We start from the raw sequence: 27,767 nt of genomic DNA, 5'->3' as shown, positions 1-27,767 counted from the left end.
TGAGTTTTTGGGAAAGTGTATTAATCTTAAATCTACAGATAAGTCATACATTGCAGATGAATTGCATACCAGCCACAAGCATGTTCTAATTAGCCTTAAAAACAAATCAACCAAGTTTTTACAGTTAGTACAACAAACAAAACACACAGTGTAAGTTAAGTGCTTTTAACCACTGCTTTTATGGCTTTAAACAATCTCCTAAGTAATAAAACCTGTATTAGCATCTTCAGGATAAAAGAGAGCACATTTCAGTTTGCCAAGACATTTTTTTTTTAAACTAGAGATCAATGGTGAGCCATTAGTGCGATAGTACTAACACTTCAACAGCTAGAAGAATAAGATAACTGTTTTTCATATAACATTTCCTCTAAAGATCTCTTTAAAGACCACAACACACTGCTCTGGTGCTTCCTCTATCCTGCCAACTTCCTTTTATTTTTCTATAAATTACAAATCTATCAGCTCTTTTATTAAAGAGCCTCAGTAGCATATTCAAACTAGCTAAAAAGTGTGCCTATATTAATTTTCTGTGGCACTCAAGAGCTGAGCATAATCAGCACAAAGGAAAGAAAAAACGAAGAGATAGAACAGTATGATTTGTTATAACAGGAGCCAAAATCCACTTCCTTCGCATTCAAGCAGAGATGCACACACATCTGAAGTGCTGATCTCTGAGACTAGGGCTTCTGGTTGCAGCAAATAGGGCATTCAGTCATGAAAAATCTGCCTTTCTGATCATCACTACTGATTCAATGCTGTATTTTTGCCTGTCTGTCAGAACATCTCCAGGGTATCTACAGAACTCTGAAATTAAGGTCTAATCCAAAAGCTTTAAGTAAACAGAAAGCCTCCCCCTAACCTAAGGGYACTGATCTGTTGTTCAGTGGGTTAGTACTATCCAGTTTGGCAGTTTTCCTTGCTAGTGTGGATACCTCATCTGTTCACACAAAGAACACTTACAAAATACTTATTCTTTCAGTTATTTCTTTCTCTCAAAGGCTAGGAGCTACTTTGAATCCCATGCTGCTACAGCTGTGGTTATCAAAAGCAGTTGCTGAGTCTGCATCCAGGAAAGAGATTTCTGTTAAATGCAGACTTTATTCCTGTTCTCTTCTACCACTTAACTTCACTGGGAGGATTGTTTTTCCCTTAGAATAACAGACAAACAGCACAGCTGGAACTGAATGTCTCCTCTCAAATAGCCAAGGTCATTGCATTCAAACAAATATATATATTTTTTAATACTCTTAACAATTTGGGGTGAGGAGCGAACGGGTAAGGTCCCTAAAGTATTCCACTGTTCTTCAGACGAGATGTTTTTAGATAAGCGAATCTGTCCCTGGTTATATAAAAGTTTTGCTACTATTTCCAAGGTATACTTTATACACTTTCCATCAATCTGCCTCATAAAAAACCTCCCCAATATAATTATTTTTTCAYTGTATCAAACTTAAAATTCTTCTTATAGAATACGTAATTTAAATTTTTTGAGACCAGCTTTAAAAAGGGCAAAACACCAATTTATAAACTGCTGACATAAATATTTTTCACATATAGGAATAAATGATTGTTAGTTTGTCTATGTGAAGGGACAATTCAGTGCGTTAGCATTATGGATCTTTTTATATCTGACAAAAGCCCATCTTATCCTACAGATTCTTTAATAGAAGTTCCACTGATCAATCTAGGAAGTTTTACCTTCCCTCCCTATAAAGCATTAAAAAAAAAAAAAAAAAAAATCATACTGTGTGGCTGTAAATTAAGCTCATGAAGGTTGTAAAAGCTGGCAGGGAAAACTCACTGTGAATTTTTGTACTAGRTACTTAAAACTAAGACACATAGTCACTAAATATTACTTAGAACATGCCAGAGTGGTACATTCACAGGGGACCAGAGGGATGAAGACAGCTTTTCATCAGTATTGTGGGAGGTGGAGGTGGGGGAAAGGAAGCTAGGATTCAGTTTACAATAGGATATACTTCATCTTTCCTTTTGCCATATCAATCTGCGTATAAAGTATTTACCTCTCGAAGAGGAATAATAAGGCTGCACAAGTTCTCTTCCTTACTAGTAAAGCAAATGTAGTTTGTAGAAACAAACATCTGACCCAAAATGTGCATTTTGTTGAATGGAGTCCACAGAGTACAGTCTGTGTGTCCATCTAATTTCTCATCCTTGGGAAGTCGGAACAATGCCCGGTATCGCTCACTTTTTGCTCTGGCATCGAGATCCCTAAAAACAAGAAGATAGCCGTTTCTTTTTTTTAAAGGACATAATATATTTCATTAAATCATTTCATACAAATCATTGCCATTAACACACAGCAGTTACATACTCATATGCAGTTAAGCAGAGCAAAACAGYGGACAGTTTGCTCAGAGGGGCTGCATCATCTCCCTTGCTGGAAGATTGTAAGACTACATGAAAGAAATATTTCCCAGGAATGACTTAGGTACAATGACCCTGACTTCTCAGAGGGAACAGATTAGGTAATCTTTTGGCATTCCGCTCAGTGAATCCATTTATTACTTAATGACATACAAGTCAGAGTAATGTTATGACAAAAGCATTTCTTTGAGGCTGATTTAGTAATGCAATGGAATCATTATGTCTACAGTTTGTTAATAATTTCAAAGTTTAGCCTTGCTAATGTATTCAGTATTAGACCAAATACAACAATTCAGAAGTACTATGAAATGAACTACGAAATAGTTAGAAAGACAAACTTAAATGATATAATGCAGGTCAGATGTCATTAAATAACAAGAAAGAAAATAAAGCACYGATCACAATTCTTTTAACTAATATGAGCAGCATATAGAATGAACAAGAAGCTGTTCAATTGCAGTATAAGATGAATAGAGACAAGCAGTAACATTTTCCACATTGTATATCTGCTTCAACAATTTTACCTTTTTTAAACAAACAAACAAACAATCAAAAACTCTGCTACTTACCGTAAGTTTGGCATAGAATTCTGTATCTATAGCTTTTTTTTTTTTAATTCCAGCTATAGGGCCAAGTTGTATGTAGGCATGTTTTTTTATTGACATTTAAGTTACTTTATAACCCCTGATAACATAAAGGAGCTTTACAACAGATATCTAATACCTAATAGCTAATAAAAGCCAGTGTCAAGAGATGCATAAAGAAATAAATGAAAATTTGGCTCAAACATTTATTTATTAACATGTCCTTACTGGCCTATTTCTCTTTTCTATTTCAAGAAGAGACTAAACAATTATATCTAAATAATTCTCCACCTTTTGTCACCATTGGGAAACAATTATTCCTTTTGAAGAAACAGTAAATGGCAGCATCATTAGAAAACCTCTACGTAAAATGCTGTAGGCAAGAGAATTGAGGAGAAGAAAACAACTAAGAGCCAATGTTACTTACCGTTTCAGGGCAGATACCTTTTTGGGGGATTTCTTTTTCAATTTGGGTAACGACCTGTCTTGTTCAAATCCTTCGTTGTCCAAGAGCTGTCGCATAGCTATGTTGGCAAGCTGTTCCATTAATTTAAATGTCTCACTGATATTGAGGAACACCGAAAAGAAATGTTCACTTGACCTTGTGCTTACTTTGATCATATCAGGAAAGAGTAGTGTAGCATTCTTCTCAAGTTGAGTGATATCAACCCAGCGGATAACTAACTTCGCTGAACAGAAGCAAAACAGGAAAGATTTAGTGCAAAAAATTAWTCTAAACATTCATCTTCCATTGTACATAAAATGTATTCAGATGGGATTTTCTTGCATCTTGAAAAGCTGAGAGGACAAAATGAACAGACTCAGCTTGTTAAAAGGAGATTGAAAGAAAACCAACCTCCTCCCCCCAACAATTATCTGACTAACAGTTCTTACCACTTGACAGGGACAAAAGTGTTTAAATATATATTTACTTCTGCACAGAATATCATAGATAAGCATTACAAAGCTAGGTAGGCTAAAATAATATATCATTGCCATCGTATCCACCCAGACTCTGAAGTCCTCTCTCCTTACAGAGAGGAGAAATGTAGTCTGAACACACCAAACAGGCTTCTGACTACTGTCCAACAGCTAAAGCAGCGRAATTAAACTGCTTCGCAGTCTATCTATTAAGAGATTCAGGAAAGTCCTCAATTTAATCATGATATAGCATACCATTTTACTAACAAAAATAAAACAGGAATTTGAGCAACTAGACAAAAAAAATCATAAAAGAGTTCATGTATACTAAACCAGCTGATGTATTTAATCCTATAGCTATATATCTAGTCAGCCTCTCCTGCTATGGAAAYCACTGCAGCAAGTGTTGGCCCATTTTTCCAAAATCAGTGTTAGTCTGCTTTCTTTTAGAATTTAGAACTTCAGATATTTGACGGGCATTCAACTGGTCTTGCTTTTATCATCACAGAAATATCACATTCAATTTTTTGAGAGAAAACTACAAAGCTTTTCTATGGTGTCATAGTGTACAACTGCAAGCATTTAGGAATCCTTCTGGTACTACTAAGGCACAACCAGGATACAACATAGTATTCAAAGAACATTTTGTATGGAGGTTTGAAATAAGTATTTCTCCTAGATGCATCTGCACCAACCAGCAGAATGGCTGACAATGAAAGATTTGTACAGGTCATCTCAGGATCCTCTGCTGTATGATTTTTATATATTAAAACAGCACATTACAAAATGCTACAGCAATACTGGATCCTTAGCTTTCCTTTCCACATCATTACAGTAGGATATTGGTTTCTTAGAACAGAGACTATATTTACTTTAAGTGCAGAAACCAATCATTCTCTTAGTTTACATTGCTAAACAGAAACTTGAGCGTGAGTCATTACCCCAAATTAATCAGTGTATACTGGCTCACTTATACTGCTCTGAACAAGCTCCCTGAAGGGAGCTCCCTTCAGGGCAGAATGGTTTCATCAACACTACATAGCAGTTGATCCTGGGTYTCCAAGCCCTTTGTGATTTTCTGGTGTGGTACAAGAGTGAGGCATTTGAGTCTGCCTTAGTAGTACTGGGGGATTGTATAAGAGCAGAGAGAGCCAAAATTGGTGTGATCTCATCCCTATTTCCTTTTGGATAGGGTTCTTGAAGCAGATAATGCCTCTAAACCATGCCTAGATATTTTTTTGCAGAGAGCTAGTTTGAAAAACCCAAAACAAGCCAGGGAGCAAGTGTAGAATTAAGCAGTGCAGACAATCAGGGAATTGATCCCTACTCCAATTTTACTTAGCTGTGTCTTTGTACCCTTAGCATTCAGCAAACAGTAACAAACTGCAGATGATTTCCCAACATTTTTTAAGTGCATAGACCGTCATTCCTGTTATGCGTACCTTCCCTTCCCATAAGGAAGGAATAAAAGCAAAGGTGATTAATGCTGAGATACATCCAGCCCTGACGAGGAACTTTCCCCTTCCAATAACTGCAGGAGTAATAATTTACTAATTTCTCTTCTTCTGGCATCCCAAATAGCTTGTGAAACTTCACTATGGCTTCCTTAAATTTTTCTGTATCATCATCCTCCTTGATGCCGTTGATTTTGTTGTATTCTGCGATGATGCCCTAGCAGGTAGCGAAGAAAGTACATAGCACATTAGCCACCACAGAGTAGTAGATATTCTCATTGCTATACTCTCTGGATGCAAAGGCCACAAGTTACTGTATGTCAAGAAAGTCTTTGTTCTCTGTTTTTMTTCTCATTCTTTTGCTTATGTAGTTACTTACTTTTAGTGAAAGCTGTCTTTCTGAGGACTTCTCTTCTTACTATGCCTATGTCACAAGCAACCAAGCACCAACCACTTAACTGCTTGGCCAGCATCTTGTTTTAAACTAACAAGTCCACTTCAAATATTCMTAACTACTTTTCAAGGTATCTATGACCTGTGATTCTTCCCACTCCCAGGCAAGATACTTCTTGAGGTAACAGAAATAGGATTTCACTAGAAAATTTTATTCAAAAAAAGGAAAAAAGAAAAAAAGAATCTACTACTTATTAAGGGAAAAGAAAAAACCAAACATAACCAACCTACAACTCTTCTTAATGGATCCTGAAGAAAAAAAATGAGAATCAGAACTACCTTCTAACAGAYTGACCAACAGGATGGAAAAATCATTCATACTTTCAGGTGTAGTAGAGCTTCATAAAGTTTGAAATGGCAGTAGTCTAGTGAAAGGCCGTTTTTAGATACCTGAAATACTACAGATGTTTCTGTTAAATAACTGAAGTTCTGCTGTACTCACTTATTTTCCAATCTATTTCATAAGCCTTCTTTACTGCCCTCTATCTTAAAGGTATAAAAGGGAAACTATTTCTTGATAAATTAGTCAATTCATTTGGAGATTATAGCAAAGATTGTCTAACAAATGATGGTTATCTATTTTTTAAAAAGATATTTGTCAAATGTAACAATTTTCTTAAAGGCTTATATTTTTACAGAACAGATGTCTTCCATGTAAGGTATTATTATAAGCATCTATAACTTTCATATCTGATCAACTAGTAAAACACTCAAACACAAGGGAATTTAAGACAATTGACTTATTACATGAAATTTTGAAAGAAAGGAGTGAGACAACGTGAATGTCTGAATACACAGAAATTATGTAAAGTACAATCATTTTGCTTACACATAATCTTTTATCAATATATCTTTTTTATATAATTCCCAGYGTGGATGAAGTACTTCTTTACCAGTAATAGTCACTCATTCCCCTATGGGGGGAAAGGGATACACTGGTAAAAGCAAACAAAAATAAACACCTATATAAGGTATAAAGGCCAATACTAAGCCATATTACTACATTTAGAAGTGGCTAAAGAGACATTACAGAATGAATAACTTGTACAAAAGTTAAAACTTTGCACTGAAAAAAAGAATTTGCATTGAAAACTGACAGAGCTTAAGATAGAAGCAATAGCACAATTAATTTTGAAACATTTAAATGATTGGATTTTGTTTTGAACTACATTGCTGAAGTTATGTGCACTACAGCCAGGCTCCCTAATTTTTGATATATGTTATCACTCTTGTTTTCCTTCAAAAAGGTGGAGCAGCATAGGAATGTTAGGTCAAATTTGCTTGGAATTCACATCAGTTTTCCTTTTGCAGTCACATCTATCATTAACAATATTTATAATAGTATACTTAACTACCTGTATTTTTCCTCTCACAAATGTGTTTATGTCATTCTCATTTTCAAAGATTGAAAGAGTTTGCAACAAATTCTGTTCAAGCCACTCCCAATGTTCAGTGATTTCCTTCCTTGAGCAACCTGTATAACAAATAAATAAATGTTACCAATTTCTATGCCCTCTTAATAATAAAAAGAGAACTCAAAACTTGTCAGTAATAGAAGTAGTAATATTTCACCATATAGCAGATGCTGTATCATTTGTAATTCCAAAGTTCTCTTGCACAGTCTGTAATTTCAYAGTAAATAGGTGGCAACTTTCAAAATCCTTTGTAAAAAGCACCTATCATTTATGTCAGCATCACGAGTGAAAGAAAAACTAAATTTAGAATTCTAGCCACAATGACAACAAACTGTTCAACTTCACCTTGGAAAGTCAGTAAAGGTATTACTTGCATTTTTTTGCAGAACCAACAAAAACTTCCAAGAGTTGTATACTCTACAGTTAGTTCTTAATTGTTCAGCCTGATACAGAACTGTACACTATACATAAAATTACAAGAGTAAAAGTTGAAAAGGACAGCTTTCTTGACAACTCTGTTAGAAAGCACYTTCCTCAAAAGAATAGTGCTGAAAGATCTCTAAGAAAGCTAGGTCTTTTTAGGATGAGAGAATTTCCACAGGTGGTTTACTTKTAACGATGAAAGAATAAACTCAACTTTAGCAACCCAAGTTATCTTATGAGACCAAAAGGAGTCAAGACAGAGAATGCTGATGCAGAGCAATCAGCATACATGTAGCCTGTAAAGCAGCACAGAACTAGAACCAAAAAGCTTCTGGTATGAACTTGAGTTTACATATGCAAATTTCTGCTTCCATTTTATTTGAGATGGGATTGCAATAAATAAAACGTTCATTTTGTCCCCTTTGTTCTCTTTATCTTGCATAATAAAGTTGTTTGTGCTGTTTATGATCTTTCTGTGCACATCCTGAAGAAAAAAAAATCCATGCACTTACAGAACTTGTGTGTCCCCAGAGTCCACRAGATTTAATGATTGTTTCCTGCAAATACTTATTCAAACCCTATTTTGAAATCATAGGACAGTAAGGTTGGAAGGGACCTCTGGAGATCATCTAGTCCAATCCTCAGCATAGCCCGTACAGGGATTGAACCCACAACCTTGGTATTAGCAGCACCACACTCTAACCAATTGAGCTAAACAGTCTCTGGTGGAAAAAAGTCTTCACAGGCTGGAGCAAAATGTTTAGCCTCTGCAAAAGCCTTGAGGAGTTTTGTGACTGAAAAGGAGGTGGAATTTATGAGGCAAGCTGGACTACTAACATTTGACCCACGTGTGAAGGAACAAAAAAAAGCATGGTCAAGAGGGAGCCAGATGAAAGTTCACCTGGGAAAAGCATTGAGTCTGAGCAGATTAAAGAAATGCAGAATGCTACAAGAATTTCAGAACATACCTAATTATGGTTTTAAATTGTTATATAAATGTATTTAGTAAAAAAATATTTTTTCAAATAAATGTTCATATAAAAATATCTGAAGCTTGATTAGAAGTATGTCAATCTAATTAGGAAATGGAATCAACACTAGAATCATAGAATCTGTAAGGTTGGAAGGGATCTCTTGAGATCATCTAGTTCAACCTTCTTATTTCTAGGGAATACAATCAGAGCTTTGCGCAACTCTAAGGAAAGCAACATTCTCCGCAATTTCCAGAAATTTCACATTTCTGGTTGCAGTATAGATAAATAAATCAGGTTGCAGATCAGCATGCATATTTAACCAATGATATTTCAAAAGTGTAAGTGACTGCCATCACTGCTGTTCCTCCAAACTAGCGGATGCAATCAGTTCTTCCTGGAACTCAGAAGGTGGTCTGAAGACCAATTTACTTCTTCTTGGCTTTTACATTGCTGTAAAAAGCAATGATGAAATATGAGCTACGTGTATAAAACCAAACTGTCATCAGAACAATCGCTCATCTTGAAGAGCAGTAAAAGCAGTGCAAACACTTCCCCAAAGTTCCGTTTCTTAAAACTGTTCCTTGTTTGTGGCTGAACAGTTATTTTCATTACTTCTCAAGAAAAGAGCTTTGTCTGATATCTTTAATCTGTCACCTCCATCTCATTTTTTCCCTTGTTTTTTGTCTCCAGTATCTTACTATTTACTCCCACAGACATTCTCATCTACAGCATGTTGTGGAATTAGGCCAAACCCTGCAGCTGATGTGGAGCAGAATTAGAGTTCTAATCTATTTCTCATCCATCTAGACTCTTCTCTCTGCTCTATATACTCAGGATTTTTTTAAAAAGAGTTTCCACTGCAATGTTTTAAAGCACACATCTGTCCTTTGTCAATCTTAGCACATGTTGGAAGTAGTCACTCACTGGTCTTTTAGGTGAATTAAGCAATATCTCTAAATCCTAGGGAAGGGAAAAAACATCTACCATATAAACCACTGCACTTCAGAATACAGAGCAAAAATTGAGAGTAAATGAAAGGGGCAACAGAATGTACAATGGGCTGTTAATCACGCCTTTCTCTCCTCTAAATGGTATGTTCAGCTTATCGTGAAATGAAATGAGCTTTCCCACTTTCAGTTTTATGCCTCTGATTATCTGAGGACACACACWGCAAGTAAAAAACACAGTAATTATCTACAGATATCATCACAAAAAAAAACCCTGCAAATGCGCTTACAGAAAGAGTCACAAGGCCCATTTCCACAAAGTTACAGAAATTTCTGCATGTGTGCACAGTATTAGTGTCTTCAAAGAAACACTACCTTGTTGAGAGCTTTGTGATCCTGTCTAAAAGGAGTCTGTAAATAGTAAAAAATTTGTGCCCTCGGTGACTCCTTTTTGAGTTTCTGGGACAGAGGTCCTTACTAATCGCTATGCTCTGACATTTGGGTGAAGGGAAGATGGGGTTGTATGTGTGCCTGCAATCCTCTCTGCCCGGGCACAGATAAGGTAAATAAACACAACTTTTACCTTTCTTTCTCATGACCGAGATCCATCAGAAGCTGACCTGCAATGTCCTGTTATTCGCTGTCACAGCAGAGTGGCTGACAGTACAAATCAAGTAGTTAAATGAAGCTTTCCCAAAGACCTTCATACTACTGACAACTCCATTAATATCTATTTTTACTATTAGCTGTCACTAAAGGGAAATTATCTTATACAAATTTTAAAATCCTTCAGGGAGTTGATACTAATCAGTGTACAGGGAAAAAATGGCTGCTTAATTGAAGCCATCTATCAGATCTGCTTACCATCAGAAGCAGCAAGAAATACCTGTACTAAGGTGAGCTGTTCAAAAACTTCATATTGAATTCAGAACATGCGACAGGTCTGAGATCATCTTTGCCAGACACTTGAATCACATGCTTTAAGATTGCTTTGAATTGCTAAAATTATTAGATTATGGCAAGCCTTAGTCCATTCCTCCCGCTCTTCTAAAGTGTGAAGAGGGTTTGTGCAAACCTCCACATCCCTTCTAGTTCATCTGGAGGAAAAGTCATCCTAAGTATCTAAACCCTGCTTGAGCAGGGGGGTTGGACTAGATCATCTCCAGAGGTCCCTTCCAACTTTACCGGTTCTATGATTCTATGAATTTGAAATTCCATTGGGAGGATGAGAGATGAAGGTGCCATTGTTAGGCAAGAAAAAGTCTACAGCTCCATTACTCAATATTTTTTGAATTTTAGGTGGCATCAGAGGTGCTAGAAGTTAACAGTCTATTAAAAGAATGACAGGCATATGTGCATTCCCCATTAATCCTCTTTTACAGTTTTCTTTCATAAGAACAGGGTTCTGGCTGCTGCCTGGAACACACTGAAAYTTTAGGGCTAGTTAGGTGTTGCATTCAAAAGGTCTTCACTTTCCAAGACTGGCAAAGCAATACTATCAAACTGAGGACTTGAYATTACAAGCTTGAAGGCTAAATAACTTCATCTTCTGCATTCAGCTGCAGACACTGTTTTCAGAGTTGGCAGGTGGAACCAGACTACATGCTGCTTCGCATTACTTGCAAAAAGTGCCCAACCACAGAAATAAATGTTTAATTTTTACTGGATCTGATGCACATAGAAATCCTAGTTAAAATACCAAAAYAGACACCTCATTGATTTCAGCAACCATTATAATGACAGAAGGAACACCCTTATGGTTAGATATGTCAAAGTTAAGCCTTCAAGACCAAAGCTCTTAAGGGTTATCACATCTGTTAAAGAAAATACACTCTGTATTTAAGCACATAGCCTAGGCACTGCCATACTGTAATTTTAGGTACCTCATACCTAGAAGGATGATACACACTGTCTCAAATAACTGAGCAGAAAATGGGCATCCATGGGACTTAGATGGCACTTATCTTGGAGGAGACTGAGCCCATAATCCAGGAAGTGCCTTACCCATACTCAATACTCAAATGAGATTGCACTATCTTCCTAATTTCCATTTCAAGAGAAGCCAGGTGCCCAGTCTAAATAACTTGGGGACCATAATCCAGGCACTCTCCCTACTTTACTGTTTGGAGGTAGCCCATCACCCCAGAATGATGGACTTCAGAAGTGCAGCAGGAATGAGCCACGAGAGTGGGGAAGAATATGCAAGGAAAGGCTCCAGGTATAGGCTCCAGACTGCCCATCAGGGAACACATTTGGGAGACGGAGAATAGAAAATAACTCAGGCCTCTGTCCCTGCTTCACGGTCATCGTTGGTTTTACCCCAGTAATTGCTTAACAAAACACTTCCTATTTTCCTAAGCTTCGTATTTAACCACTAGATTTTCTGTTCCATCCTGATCCATTTATTTGTCCTAAAATGACTGTGTTCAGCAGGCAGGATGCTCTATTAGTTATGTGGCACACTACCCAGGAAGAACAAAAACCCGCATGTCAGTATGTGTATCCTTACCACAGGCAATAGTCCAGTATACCAAGGAGTCTGGCGCTTGGTAGAGGATTCGATATGGTGCCACTCTCGCACTTGAGTCCAGCACAACATCAAGAGTACCCACAAGGAGACCTACAGGACAGGAAACAATGATGCATATACAGTGAAGGATTGTCTGGGACCCCATTTGCTCCCTCCCTTCCCTCCTCCATTTCATCTTCCACGGGAAGAGATAGGTCTATGTATTCATTTCAATACACTTGTTCTTTCATGCTGTAAAGACGACTGACTCCACAGGGAAAGCTCTTCAGTTTCAACAAGGCTTCAACTTTTAAACATAAATTGATTCTAGCATAATGGCAGACAAAAAAAAAAAAAGCAGCAGAAGGTAGCTGTTTTATAAATCCACRTTTAAACATTGTTTAATTTTCTTCTGCATTTCACAGGCTTTTGGCGTCCTGGAAAAAAAAAAAGTCAATACACCCTAGAATGGCTCAAAATAGAACAGCTGACTAGGAAAAACATAATCCAAAGACTTCCAGCAAAGATAATTATGCTGTTTTATGGTCTGGCTCTTCAGAGTAGGAAGGATCAAAACACTACCAGTGAAGAYGTTTTTCAGCTGAAAGGATACTGAYGAAAGACAAAGCCACTCCATTTCCCCAAAGTAGCTTTGAAAATTCTTCGCTACTGAGYACCAGTTGCATACCAAATGCTACCAGTACTCCCTAGTAAGATCTCCATGACTTCTAAATAGTAATAAGAAAAGTCCAGAATTTTAGAAGGGGATTTTAATAGGAGTGTTTTAATTTCAACTAGCTGTTCTCATCTTTTACTGTCAGTTTTACTAGTTCCCCATTCTGCAATGTTGTAAGTGGTACAGAAGGCTGCTCCCCTAGCTCTTCCTCTTTCAGACTTGCTAACGCATCACAAAGGTATAAAAAGTACTACCCGTTTTTCATCTCAGTAGAACTGTTCAAACAAAACTGCAACTGTCATTTGAAAATACCCCACCTATGAGTGATTCTGTATTACCCAGTTTGATTTCTTATTTGTTTGAGGAAAAATYCATATACAGTTTTTCACAGCCCAAATTAAATGCACTCTCTACCCATTCAATCCACTAATATCCACCATCTTTTAATCCAAGAATTCAGAAATACATGAGAAACAAGCCTGGATATGGTATCAGGTCATTAGCAAGCAAGGCCAGAAAGGTGTCTGCTGATTACAGAATATGAATACAAAATAGTAACATATAAAACAGTCCAATGTTCATTAGCCAAGCTAGCTTTAGCAGCTACTACAAAATTTTACACTCCCACCTCTCACATCTTTTTGATTACTGGTGTATACAAACTCCCCCAATCAATACTCCACCAGCCTCCCTAGATACATCTTGACTCCTTTCAAACACAGCACACTGAAGTAGTTTATAGTGTTCTTTTTAATTTTCATCATCTTGCATCCTTTTCTGTTACATATACTCTCCATTCTACCATTACAAGAAACAAATACAACTCTGGTCCAGGAAACAATGTGTACACATTTCATTCCAGCAATGGGCAAGGATTCTCAAATGTGTAGTTACTAGTGAGTTTAAGAGTTTTTCCTCAGCTGGACCATGGATCAAATCAGATACTATGAGCTTCTCCTCTGGATTTGCTGCAAACAAGCGGCAGGGCTTATGCCAAAGATTATTCATGCTTTACAACTTCACTTGTCTACTGATAGTAATAAATATGTAATAGGCATGATGCAATATTAAATAAAGTTGTATACTGGCCAAATATACTCTTCTCTGGGGTGCAGACACACTATAAAGCCTCTACAATCTTTAGAAATACACTGATTTCTTTCCTCCTGCTGTTGCCAAACTTATTTGTGTGTGGATGGTCCTACCAATTTTGTCACTAGCTCTGGGAGGGTGCAACTGGGATATACAGTTGAGGACAAAAAAAAAAAAAAAAAAAAAAAAAACAGAATAAGCTCACTGGCTTAGCAACACCAAGTTAAGAGCTGCTCCTTCTCCCTAAGACACTGAAGATAGGAGAAGAAGAAGGAGGAAAAAAAAAATACAAAGCAAACCAACATATGATGGAGCACTGGGCTAGCCAACATCAAAACAACAGACAATACACGTAAAAAAAAAAAGAGGAATAATTTCCATTGGTGCAGTGAGAGTTGCCCAGTCCATTTTCCCTGGAAATAGGCTGTAGAAGTGTCCCTCCAGCAAGCTTAAAGGAAGAAAATCTACAGAACTCCAAAAAGATCTAACGAAAATCCAAAGTTTAGCTTTCTGAATCAATTGCAACAGATACTTATATAATGGAATATCTGTTTCGACAGAAGATACATGTGGTATTTCAAAAATAATTTATGCATTGTTATACGTTAAAGCCAATCAATATTTACTATTCTAATCAAACAATTACCCTTATTGCTGTCTTTCAGGAACTGCTCCATTTTGCACTGTAGGTCTTTTTTCTTTTTTTAAATGCAGATTTGTGATGCAACCGCAATGAAGTAAGAGCAGTTTAAATTGATAATCTCTCTGAGGAATTTCTAGCTGGAAACAATCAAAATAAAAGAAATAATTGATTTTAATCCTGTTCATTACCTATTCAAATAGCAAGTACCTTCTGAGCAACACTGAAGAAACAAGCAACYGAGAGCACATGTAAAAAAGAAAGAATCATATTGCTTAGATTAGATCATTCGTTGAGCAAATGCTAGTGAATTACCAGTTATCATACCAATATGACATACCGATTGCAAATTTCTTTCCTTTTATTTCATCAGGTTTCTCACAAGATGTAATGAAACAAGGGAMGGAAATTCCGATGCAAGAATACTAGACCTGCAAGCCCTTGAACAAGTGAACAGTTCAAGAGCACAGATTTAAAGTACCTGTTAAAAGTTAGKGGGATTAGTGCCTGACTAACTGATGACAGCCCCAATTCTGAAGGCACTCAAGCACAAATAACCTTATATCTAGGATCAGCCCCACCAGACACCCATGCTAGATGTCTGCAGCAACCAGACATAGACGTGGGAAGAGGAGGGGAGAAAGGAGAACATCTTTATTTTGTTTGATAGGACTTTTTGAATAAATTCATTTTTCTCTTTTGCATTCTTATGTCACAAAGCAAAAGAGCAGAAAAACATGCAGTATTCTCTTTCCTTTTTGTGAAACACAGGAATCAGCAGAGGAAAATCAGTCACAAATGTGATGTCGGAAACCAGCAAAGACACAGATGCAACTGGCTAAGAGGCCTGTGCAATTTCTCTTGCATCCTATTACTGGAAGGACATACAATGCCCTGGATGGTATTACTGGACAGGCATTCTGTTACTTGATGCAATTTACACTGAGGGAAGAAATCATACTACAATTTACTTATCTGAACACTGTGCCTCACATTTAGTCTTAAGCAGTAGGGGGATGGGCAACAACCATCACACAAAGTGTAGAGATTAGTAGTCTGTGCTTGTGCATTAAATTATGATGTACTCTGCTTGTAACTTTATACTAGTAATCAAATTTCAAAGTGTTTTTAGCTAGAAGGGATTACTTCAACATGAAGCCTGATTTCCAGTATAACACAAACCCTCTTTAAGCTAAATGATTTCTATTTGACCAAAGGGCACTTTCCAGAAAGGTATGTCATCTTSATTTGAAGACTAGCCCAATTGATTCTGCCAGCTGGACTCTTCCAAACATCACTGCACTCTCCTCTCCTTCGGGATCTGCAGGCAGCGCCAGACTGCTTACAAATTGCCCACAAATGGTAATGAAATCAATGGATGACCTACAGAAGAATCAGGTTGGTTTATCTTGACTTACCACTACTGAAAATACACAAACTTTATACTACATACGAAGACAGATAATTGTAGAAGCTATAATGTTTTTAGTTGCTTGGCTATACATGTATTCCTATACTTGATGACTGTGACAATTATTTGTTCCAGGTATGATCTCCCCTCTTTCTTCTCTTGATTTTAAAATATAACTACTGATTACTTGTTTATCTCTCATAAAAATTTGCTAATTTATTCGCAGTTACTGATGTTTAAATTAAAATGAAAAAGCAAGGTTTTGCATCTTACATATGAACAATCAGTTTTCGTTACAATAGGATTTCTTCCACTGACAAACAGTAACCCTTTATCACCAAAGGTCATGCTTTGACTTAAATTAAAAAAGGCGCATGCATGCACACACATCAAGTAGTTTTTACGGCTTTCTACAGTCCCTCTGACAGCAATCTTATGATTAACTTTGTGACCCTGCAATGCTCTACCCACTAAAATTCACAAGGTCCTCAAGGTAAATTGGATTACACAGTCAAGACTGAAGATCCGGATTATATATTACCTTTTGAATGCCATATTAAAGCACCAAAACCTATTTAGATACTGTTTATGAATTACAATGAATAACGACCCTTCAAGGCCTAAAAGACAACCATGGCTTTGTTGCACAGCTAATACTAACCAGCTCAGGACAAGATCAGAAAGTGACACTTGTAGTTCAGCTACAGCAACCCTCAGATTTGGGGTGTTTTCAGTTCAGACCAATGATAATATGATGCCTCCCTTCTTCAGTGCCGTAGGCAACTTGCACAAGCCTTGCCTAGACCTGAAAGGAGTCATTTTGCAGCTTGTGCAACTGCTGTATCTCATACTCACTGCCATCCAGGGACCTGCTCTCCTCCCCAGCTTGCCAGATGCCAAGCGTATGTTCTGGGGAGAAGAGAGAAGCTGCCTGTCYTTCGCCTGGCTCCTGGGAGCCCTCCGCCATTGCTGCCACACCCTTCTGCAGCTCCGCCTGGCAGCTACGGCTGCTGCACAAGAGCCTAGAGTCCAGCAGACACAGATGCTTGATGGGGAGCAGCCAGTAGCTCTTGGGAGTCACATACACCCTTCTACTCCAGGGAGAAGCTGAAAAACAGTGCGAGCACCCCATAGCGCACACGGGCAGGGCAGAAGAGCAGATGTTCCTTATTTATTCACCTCTTCCCTTTCTTCTAACCTTTCAACTGCCACTGCTACTGGCTTAGCCTGGAGCTGGGACAGCAGAAGCCAGAGTATAACTGCTTCCTCTTGGCTTCCCACTTGTAGGGATACTCATTGTGGTATCCTCACCGAGTCTGTCAGAGATCTGAGCGTTACCACCTGGCCAGGGGTCCGTGCTTCCTTTGTTTCAGGGGCAGTTTATCTAYAGGAGCAAGACTGCTGAGGATCATTTTCAATATATGCACGGCTCTTTTTGCTGKGCTAGTAACACCATCATGCAGGCCTGCAACAACAGAAATGCACCACATCGCTCACCATTATTATTACTATAAAACTTTACATAAATTGTTTCCAAAAGAAGGTGACTGCTGACAAACCATCATTTCTACATTAAACAGCCTGTCAGTCYCTCAAATATCTTCAGTAACAGATTTTTAATTTAAAAATACCTAAACAAACAGCATGTATGCATCTTTTTAGCACCTAGAACAAATGTAGAAGTACACATTCCAAAAAAGGTAAGATTTAATACAGGTCAGACYGTGACTCTTGGAGCCATGCTGATGAACTATTACTCAGGTAGTCCCATTGATGTCAATAGTCTATTTATGTATGAGCTCAACCCTGCAGATTGGAATGTCTCAATACATTCCTAAGAAATCTTGCAAAAATCACATGCTTCAGTAAGTTCTGTTTTTTAAAAACAGGCATACTGACATTCCAACACTGAATGAAACACATTCTACTTAAAYGGTTCCTAATACTTAAAGCATGTTGAAGACCCTTTCTCTTCCCACTATGTGGAATAAACATGGGATGCTCTCTGGTCCTAACTCTGAACACCGATGGGACCCATTTGGATTGCAGACTTGGGCTGATTTCTGAAAAAGTCTCATTCAGTAGGGTTGATTCACACTGCGGTTTCATCCTGAGCATTTAACTTAATATCGATTTCACAGACAATGAACAAACTCTTCCTAAAGCTTAGACATTACTTCCTGGATTGCACGAACAATAACTCATAGTAATACATAGCTAAGATAGAGACAAGCTTTTGTTTTTCCTAGTCACTATAATGAATCATTATTTTTTCATTCTTTCTCAAGGCAGTCCACGTGTTTATGTAATCAGCTCACTCATTTGTTATTACAGGAAGAGGGCACCCAATTACTTGTCTGTCAAAACCCAACCTAAACAACAATCTGAATTCCATAGGCAGCATTATAGACATATCCTTTCAAATGAGTCATCAGGTCTATTTGATTTCATGGGACAAACTAAATGAATAGTAAGTATCATATACCACTGAAGAATAATCAGTGTTAAATTTCCCATCTTGGTAACAATATCCACAAAAGTATGAAAACATCATGGTGAATACCACCCTTGAAATTTTATGATGGAATAGACAGTTCTGCATTCTGTGTGTGCATTCATTTCGAAAAAGGGGCRGGGCAATAAAATCCCTAAATACTTCTTCGATAATGGTCTTCTCATACAAATTATATAGCATTGGTTTATATGTACATGTAGCACTGCATCAAGAAAAAAAAATCTTTCTTTGAAATTAAAGCCTAAAATTTGTTAAGTCTCCCTCAATGACTGCYTTCATTGCTCTTTTTCTCCCCAAAAACTTTACAGTACATTGATTTGCCTATCGAGAGATTCCTTTGTGCCTAAGTTTTTCAAATATCTGCAGTGAAACTGACTCAAGGAAGTGCTGACACTCTGCTGACATTTAGCAAGATAAKCAGCAAAAACAGTACTTGTTCTTTCTGTCTTCAAGCTGAGGAATACAAATGAGAGAGAACAGATTTAAAATCTAACAAAATCTTARGAAAAAAAAATACAGTACTCAGGAAGGGCCAGTGTGATGATCTAGCTCAACTACTGCCAGCATAAAGCAGTAAAGAATAAAGTTTTCATCACCCCTTGAAGTTTAACAACTGCAATTAAATTAGATTATCTTCTAGAAATCACAACAGTGATCAGCAATYGAAAATCTACCACAGTAGTTGCCAAGGTGTCCAAATGACTCATGGCCATCTCTTAAAATCTATATTGTAATTCTAATCTAAATCTGTGTTTAGACTTTTAGCTTTTAGAATTTCTTGTGATTTTGTTAAATTGAAGAGCCTTAATCATTGTAAGATATGACTATATTGGTCAATGTTATCTACTAAGCTTCATTTAAAAATACTTTAGAATTGTAAAACTTTGCCGCCTTTCTCCTCGGAGACAAAATCAGAATGCACGCACACAGATGAAAAGAATTGTCTTAACTTACACCAAGGTCAAGTTTATAGACAACRAAACACCTAAGCGGAGTTAACTCACAAATAATACATTCAATTAATAGATGTCCCAGAAACAAACCTACTAGATACAAAACAAAACTCTAACAGAAGTGGGAAAAGGCTGGGTACAGAGATGAGTACCAACAGGACCTACTAGACAATTACAGGTATGTGAAGGGTTATAGATCAGAAGAAACAGACATTCTGACAAAAAAAAAAAAAGTCTCACGCACCTGGAGAAAATAAATTTTGTATTACATGGTAACCACACCTTGACCTTTAAGGTCATGGAGAAGCAGTGAGAAGAAGAGAGAGAGTTAACACTTGTTTCCAAGGCACTTCTATAATAATAATGATAATTTAAAATAATTATTTTATATATTACATATAAAATCAATTAGAATAATAGCCAATAATTTAAAAATAACAAACAAGATATTAGTAAAATATCAAAACTCACTCCTTCGAAGTTTGTTAAAAAACAACAACAAAACCCCGAAAAGAAACACACTTGGGGAAAGTCAGAGCCAAGAACCATCAACAAAACAGAAGGGAAGCCACTGAATTTCACTTGTGTTCTTCTTAAATATCCCATTCCCTCAGAATAGCGTAAGCAAATTAAACACAGTTTCACCTTATGGTGAAATTTAAATCAACTACATCTGCACCAACATAAGATTCAGGTAAACTACATAAGATTCATGAACAAATCGAGTAAGTATGACCAATTTTAAGAAGAACTGCCAAATTAGGAGGAAAACTGATTGTAAATTGAATTTAGACAAGAAAAAACATCAATGAGACAAAATYGAGAACCGAAGCATTTACAGTAAGTTAATTCAGCCTGGACTAACGAACAGTCCTGAAGCACAGCAGGATCAAATACAAGCTAAACCTCAGGAGAGGCAGACAGGTTTTGGAAGAAGTAATGCAGACTAACTGTCCTGACTGAATACCAACACAGACAGAATCAGACTTCAATAAGCTATCAGAGAGGTGTTTTACCAGAGAAAGAATGTTGAACAGAAAATCCAAGAACTCTGGGTAATAAAATACTGGAAAATGGAAAAGGGAAGCAGAACAGAGAACAGTGAGGAAAGAACCAAAAATATGTAGAAAACTTACTAGCTGAAAAGGAGGCTGTTGTGGTGGTAGGAATTCACAAACCCATCAGACCAAATGGATCAGAACCATTTGAAAACTTCAGAATAAAAAAAAATAAAAATGGTGCAATGAGAAGTTCGGACTAGAGTTTCTCTAACTGGAAAGAAAACCAAACATGATTTTGCATAAATCCTTCAGGATCTAAGCCCACATTAGCACTGGATTTGAAGGCAAAGTATAAATGTTGAGTATTGAATGTCAACATAAATCAGACTTCAGAAGTATGATTAGCAATTGCAGAGCTGAGAAAGACCAAAATTTCACAATCAAACTATTAAAACTATTTATACACCTTCTATCTTAGTATTTCAGTAAATTCAGTGGCAGCAACAACTCTGGCCTCTAATAAGAAAAAGCTACATTACAGAGTATGATCCTACGAAGGATCAAAACAGCAGAACATWTTTTGAGAAGAACACAGAAAACTGAATTGATCCTGCACACGCCAAATGTTTACATGAAGAACACAAGAATGTGTGTGYTTTAATCCACTTTCAAAGGCATGCAACAGTCTATACCAGCCTAACTTGTGGAACCTTTTTTTAATTCTACAAAACTAACTGAAAATGTCAAATCCATGAGGTGCCTCTGAAATATGATACATTCTTATATAAGTGAGTAACTGGATATTAGAGTGATGCAAATATCAATACTGTTGTGGAAAAGTGACACATTCTCTATACACCTTTTGGTATGGTACTAGGCAATAACAGCATACTGTAAGTGACGCAAACTGTGGTATAATGCAGAAAATTACTAAGAAGCCTAGACTTAACTATATATATTCATCTATATGTCTATCTATATATAGATATAGATGACATAGCAGGCCCAGAAAACATCTTTGAATTCCAAGCATCAAGCAACAGCATTATGTTAGAATGCAAAAACAGCAAGTGACAAAGGARTTCAGAGGCCTTGATGGGTCACACTACTCAAAGGGTAAAAGATGAAGCAGCATCAAGGATAGGAAAAGAAATCTTTCACCAAAAAGCAATACAGTATGGAAGCAGAAGCTATGCTGCACCAAGCAGCACAGACTTTTCATCTYGATCACTGTATCTGTGCAAACAGTATACTGTTTGTAAGAACTGGGGATCCACAGAAGCACAAGACTGGACACCTTCCAAATAAGCATATCTGGGAATTCAGTACAAAGACTAGTGAGCCAATCCAGAGAATCAGACAGCAGTTSAACTGCCCATTTCTAGACGTTTGGATGACATCTCAAAATGGATATCATATGGTGTGAAGAAGCAAGTAGAGCCATAGCAAATCCTAAAAAAGAAAAAAGAAAAAAAAAAACATGCAACAACAAGAGGACAATTTGTAACAACAGAAGACCAAGGGGAGTGCGAGAGACTCATTTCCACTCCATGATCCAGAATGCACATGGAAAGCTGATGGATAAACTGATCACTCATAAGCTATGCTAACTGCATACATTTTAGTAACTGCTTTTTTTTCCAAGTATTAGGAAACACACGCTCCTCTCTGAAGTGTACCAAGTGTTAAAATCTTAACTGCTTTAGTCAATATGGAGAAAAAGCATCAAGTTTGTTAAAGTGTACAACATCTTTTTATGAAGATAAATGACATACTGGCCAAAAGCTTTTCTAATCCTCAAACATCAGCAGGTTAAGCTATCCTTTCCTCAATGCTCCAAATTGAGAGGATGAAAACAAGGCAAAATTCCTTCTCCAAATTTGGGCTCCTAACTATACTGTTCAGGAAGGCTACAGAAAAGTGTTCTGAGTTAGAACACTGTCACAGTATTAAAAAATTGTATTAGACTTGACATTGGAGGCCAGCATCAGTCARTCAAGACCAGAATCTTTCCTTTCTGCCTTTCAACTGTGGAAATTATATGTCAACCCCTTCCACAAAAAAATATCTGGTGAGAAAGACAGTACTTTATCAGTTACTTTTATCATCAGAAATCAGCAGCTTTCCTTCTGCTCTCTTCCTCTTAAGTATTAGAATCACTGGCAACATCTCATGGACTCACAAACCTGCACTGACTCTCACACACGAGCTGTTGCAGCTGTAAGCATAAACATCCTATCTGCAAAATAATTCACTCCTAAAAAACATAGCTCTTGCAAGCTAAGAAGAACAAGTTATTTGCTTGGGGATTCAAAGGGAYCTTACAATAACAACATCTTAAAGAAAGCGACTTAGAATTTCATGTTTCATACACAAATGTATGCACATACAAAAAGAAGCACAACACAGTCACATAAACTAATCCTGCCACACCCTYAATCTCTGTTCTTGTAAACTGTAGCAAAAGCATTTGTTATGCTGTCAACTATTAGCTGCATTACTTTCTTGAAATACTGTTTTCAAGTAAGTTTGTCAAGTACTACAAGAACACAGCAGAAAGCAAATGGAGACATTGTAAATCTATTTCACTTCACAATTAAGTATATATCTCACAAATAAACATAAACCTTCCAGTTTTTATAAAACTTAAGACATAATCAAGATCCTTACATCCATGGGTAATGTAAGGCACAATGTCCAAATCACTGGAGAGATTAGGTTCATRTTCTCTCCACCTTCCTCTGCTCCAGCTGATACGGGTTGCAAATGCCAGAACACAGTGGATTCTATTGGGAACAAAGCATTTCATACAGGCCAAGCTACCAARCTGATCAAGGGAGGTAGCTGACAAACAGGCAAACTGACAGCTGTCAAATAGTAGACTAGGTATTAAAAAGAGAAGATTAAAGACAACCAACACCACTGAGAAAAATAAGACAACTAAAAAGAAGGGCTTTTTCTCGTTGATGAACAAAAGGAAGATCAAAGTCTTGACTAATGGCACTCAAAAGCAAAACATAGGCTAGGCATTACATGCAAAGCATGAAATGATTTCATTATGGAAACTATTGATCAACCATCAAATGCATTTAAAGCAGGAAAGTACATTTTTGCTCTTGTCCTGGAAGAGTAATGCAGSAAAAAAGGTTTACAGTGCAGCTATTAAAATCCAATCTACAAGTTTCCCCCATTTTCCTTTTATTTAAGAGGAAAAATAAAACTCAACTCTTCAATTAGGGCATACTTATTCAGGAAAGTTGCACTGGTGTTTGTCCGAGCCAGTCACACAATTATTCAGAAGAGTGTGGGCCTTAATTTAGTATAAAATGGCTTCATACAGCTTAGCAGAAAAGCTGAAGCTCTTAGGCAAATTAATTAGCTGCATTTTATTAGTAGAAATGACTTCTAGGGACTGATTAGGCACTGTCCTAAAACTTAATCAAGCAGGTTCTAGCTTCTAGCAGCTTACAATCCAATATTAATCTAAGTGYCATAAGTATTTCTAAAGTCCAAATGAGTATTTAAACAGAGGAAGCTCTCTTGTTTAAGTTATATAAATCCAAGTCAAAGGCAGCCTTTTCTGCACTGATTTGCTGAGATTTCACCCTTCCCCCAGACTGAATGCCTTTCCAGCAAAGGGTTACTACACTCAGAGGGGAGCCAASAGAACAGGTGAGGTGAACATGTTCTTCTGCTTTAGCAGAAAGTCAGCAGGAACAACTTCATTTTGAACAGAGGTGTGTGAATGACACCTACAAGATCCATTCTCCTGGGCTTTGCTCTGGTGGTGGTAACCTGYATCCATGGGAGGATAATAAATAAGGAATGAAGGACAGGTAAGTCTGAGACCCACTGCAGTCATGTCCACACGACTATCAGCCTTTAGCCCCAGCTGCACAGCCAAAACTCCCAGCAGCAGTGTTGTTAAGGAGTGCTGCCCCACAGCCTTCTCCCTCTCATACCCATTCTCCCAYACTGAAGTACTCGGGCTCTTCTGCTACATCAGCGCAATGAGATTACAATGCAGCCACAAGTTAAGATCATCAAAATTTAAAGAGCTAATGGAAGGAAAGATGAGCATTAGTCTTAACCCAGATCAGCTTGCTGATTGTTCAGTTTCATGGCAAAGCTGGATTTGATGGCAATGCCAGTGAATCAATGCTTCTCACTGTCAAACCATGGTTTAAGTTACACTAGTAAAGCCATTTCATGTTGATAAGCCCATATGTTCATTAATCTGAAAGCCAATTGTCATTCTACAGTTTAAGACAAACTGCTTCAAGAGTCAATAATGAGGAAGCACATACCAGCAGAAATTAGATCACAAGAAAAAAAATGTAACAGCTGTATACATATCCTCTTTGCATGTACAAATTCAGTACACTCCCACCACAGTGAAAATCTGACATACAGCACTTCTAGTCAACTCTAAGGACAAGTGATCTGGTTTCCTGCAGTTCCTGGCCAAGTTTTATGTGATATTCAAGGGTGGGTGACTTTTTAAGGGTATACTTGAACAAACTTCAGTATTATGTCATTACAGACAGAGGAATTATGGGGGAAAAAAWTGAAGAGATTCATTCTTCTATTTCTCTAATTTGGATCACATAGCCTCCAGCTCTCTCATTACAGTTCTTCCTTTATCATCTACAGAATTTCCACAGGATTATCCAAAATGCTATCCTTATTACAAACTACATACCCTATTGACAGTTTCAGCAGTTTTATTTTTTTAAAAAAAATCTCAGGATTGGTTAAGTCCCTCAACATTTTCCTTTTAGTCAGTCTCGCCTATTAAGAGCAAGCCATTGTCTTTCTTGACCTGCCTGGGCCCTCAATGGGTAGACCACAGGTGTTACAGCAACTGGCACACTATTCTAGTATTGCTGTTTCCAGTAAAACTAATCATAAGCTCCACTTATTTTTGTGCCTACCAGGTTGGGAGTGCCCCAGCAACAATGTTGCCATCTTTCTTCTCTATGAAGGCTGTTTCCGCATGCTTGCATGATGGCTACTGGTTTAGCTATAGTTCTAGCAATATAGGGAAAAAGGCTACAACTTTTTTTTAAAACAGCCCCCACACCTCATATAAACAAACAAAAAATTTAGGATTTGGCTATATTGTTGCTCTTTGTTGTCAYCCTCAGCGATTCCAGGCAAACCACAGACAGCAATACCAGCCACATGGAAAGCAGTTTACAAAATACGCATATAACTTTAGCGCTCTAAATCAGTATTCACTATACGGACTGCATCCACATAGTCAAATAACCGATACACTGCACTAAAACTTAAATTCCAAGGGAAAAAGACGTACAAAGACAGAACTATTTCTGTACTCTGACCTCCTACCTGTCTGACTACCTACAGGCTTACCTGAGCTTCACAAAAGAAGCAGCACACATTTACAAATCTTATTCACACTCAAAGAAATAAATCTTCAAGAGTTGTTCCTCACTTTGTACAGTTATATCACCATCAGACTATCATGCATACTACTGCAAGAAGGCTTAGATATACATGCATTCTACTGGAGAAAAAAAACTAAAATTCTCCAAATAAAAAACAAAAAACAAAAAACCCCACAAATTCTCCCCAGTAATTGAGAGATATTTGGGACASTGACTGGGTTTCTCAAACGATCTCTAATTTAAAAATGACACAGCCTCACAGGCATGAGGATGCCCAGTCAGACCACCTCCATGAGACAGACAGAGACCTTTGGAAGCAGGATCTAGTTTTCTTAAACAAAAGAAAATGAACAGTAGTGGAGAACCCACTATAACTTTTGKTAATGCTCACCAACAGTCAATTACTCTAAGTCTGTATCTATTTTTCTTATTTTTAGGCATCAACATTCAGCCACTGAATCTTGTTATATCTTTAGCTGTCATACTAACAAACCTCCTGGTTCAGTATCCCTTATGAACATGATAACTAAATCACATCTTCGATTTTCTCATYAGTAAATCCTAAATTGCTTCAGCGTTTCATTGTCAGGCATCTCTTCTAGCTCTTTAACYACCGCACTAAGATAGCAGAAGAAATACTTAGTGGCAGTTGTGYAACCTATGAAAGGCAAGAATGCAAACAATTCCTTGGTAAATACAGTGGTGGTAAACTTYTGAAGTGAGGAAGATTTAAAAGGATTTGTCAATCTTGTTCATAATTTCAAAGATAAAAGTCAACCAACAGTCAACATGGAGTGACCGCTGGTCACTTCCTATGCAAGAATGAGGCRGGTACACTAATGAACACCACCAAAGTGCACTGAAGACCTCAAGGGYCTACATGAAAAAACACTTTACAGTGGTGCTTTAGTTGACTGTAAATTATTTACAAGTCTGTAGAGTATTCAAAGACTGAACAAACATTTGATCTTTTAGCAAATATACAGAGAACCTTGAACCAAACATACGCAATCCATATGTTTATTCTAACTAGTCTAAAGCACTTGTTTCAATGCAAGTGGGCCAGGAAGAAATCRGAGTCTTCAGAGATCAAGTCTGACTAATTTCTGTCAATTCAAGCGGCACTRGTGGTAGCACTGTTGAGTTCTGTATTCTCTATTTTAATAAAAATGCATATATATTGATTACAAATAATGAAAGGTCTTGACAAACATATGCACACATTATTTTAGAGACCAAAATGTACATGACCAAACCTCCACAAAGGTGTTTTGAGCTGCCAAGGGTTGAAAACAATGCATTCAGGGAACATACCTTACCAGGATACCCCAAAGAAGAATACAGGGGATGCAAAGCAAACCTGTTCTTGTGGCAGGTACTTACAAATTACAACTTAGTCTCAGTTTAAAGGATGAGAAGTTCAAAAACWGCCCTCCGTGAACGTCCCTAAGTCACACCCTAACCTATGAAGGGATCACATGCCCCTGACCAGCTGGGCAAAGCCTCAGCTTCCCCAGCAGGCGTCATGGGCGCAAAACCTAAGGAAACCTTGCCCTGGTCCAACGTGAAAAGGAAAAAAATAATAATAATAAAAGATAAAAAAGGACTCCAGGGTCTGTGGCCTTTCCGCAGCCCTCACCCCCCCCCGCCCCGGCTCCGCCGGGGAACGGAGGCCGTGCGGAGCGCGGCGACACCCGCGCGAGGCAGGGCCGCTGCGCCGCCGCCCTTACCCGCCAGCCCGCCGCCGCCGCCATCGCCGCCGTGGCCCTTCCTCCGCTGCAGGATGAAGTAGGGGTTGGCGCGCTCCGTGACCCACAGCGCGTTGGCCAGCAGCACCTCCTCGGGGTTCACCCACATGCTCCCGCCGCGCCCCCACGGCGGCCCGGCGGGCCGGCACGCACCGCCCGCGCCGCCGCTCAGGCTCCGGGCGCATCACATGCCGTGCGCGGCCGCGGAAGCAGCGGCGGCGACGGCGGCGGCAGCAGCGACATGTCCTCGGC

The 27,767-nt window shown here is 38.0% G+C and overlaps 1 protein-coding gene across 2 annotated transcripts in view; it reads right to left on the bottom strand.

The window, feature by feature from the left end:
• TBC1D9 (TBC1 domain family member 9) overlaps positions 1–27,735 on the bottom strand; it is a 56,101-nt gene extending 28,366 nt beyond the window's left edge. For both annotated transcript variants that reach the window (XM_085313216.1, XM_085313217.1), the window contains exons 1-6: positions 27,498–27,735; positions 12,069–12,179; positions 7,156–7,274; positions 5,336–5,564; positions 3,400–3,661; positions 2,025–2,232 (exon numbers count right to left, since the gene is read on the bottom strand). In XM_085313216.1, the coding sequence (XP_085169342.1) occupies positions 2,025–2,232; positions 3,400–3,661; positions 5,336–5,564; positions 7,156–7,274; positions 12,069–12,179; positions 27,498–27,624 (1,056 nt within the window). In that variant the 5' untranslated portion in view covers positions 27,625–27,735. The remainder of the gene's footprint in view (positions 1–2,024; positions 2,233–3,399; positions 3,662–5,335; positions 5,565–7,155; positions 7,275–12,068; positions 12,180–27,497) is intronic.
• Between the last annotated feature and the right edge of the window lie 32 nt (positions 27,736–27,767).

The sequence above is a fragment of the Rhea americana genome, unplaced genomic scaffold, assembly GCF_003343005.1.
Source record: "Rhea americana isolate MKP2758 unplaced genomic scaffold, rheAme1 scaffold_38, whole genome shotgun sequence".
NCBI classification, from domain to species: Eukaryota; Metazoa; Chordata; class Aves; order Rheiformes; family Rheidae; genus Rhea; species Rhea americana.
Note: the sequence above shows the minus strand (reverse complement) of the source record. Positions and strands in the feature narration are given on the sequence as shown.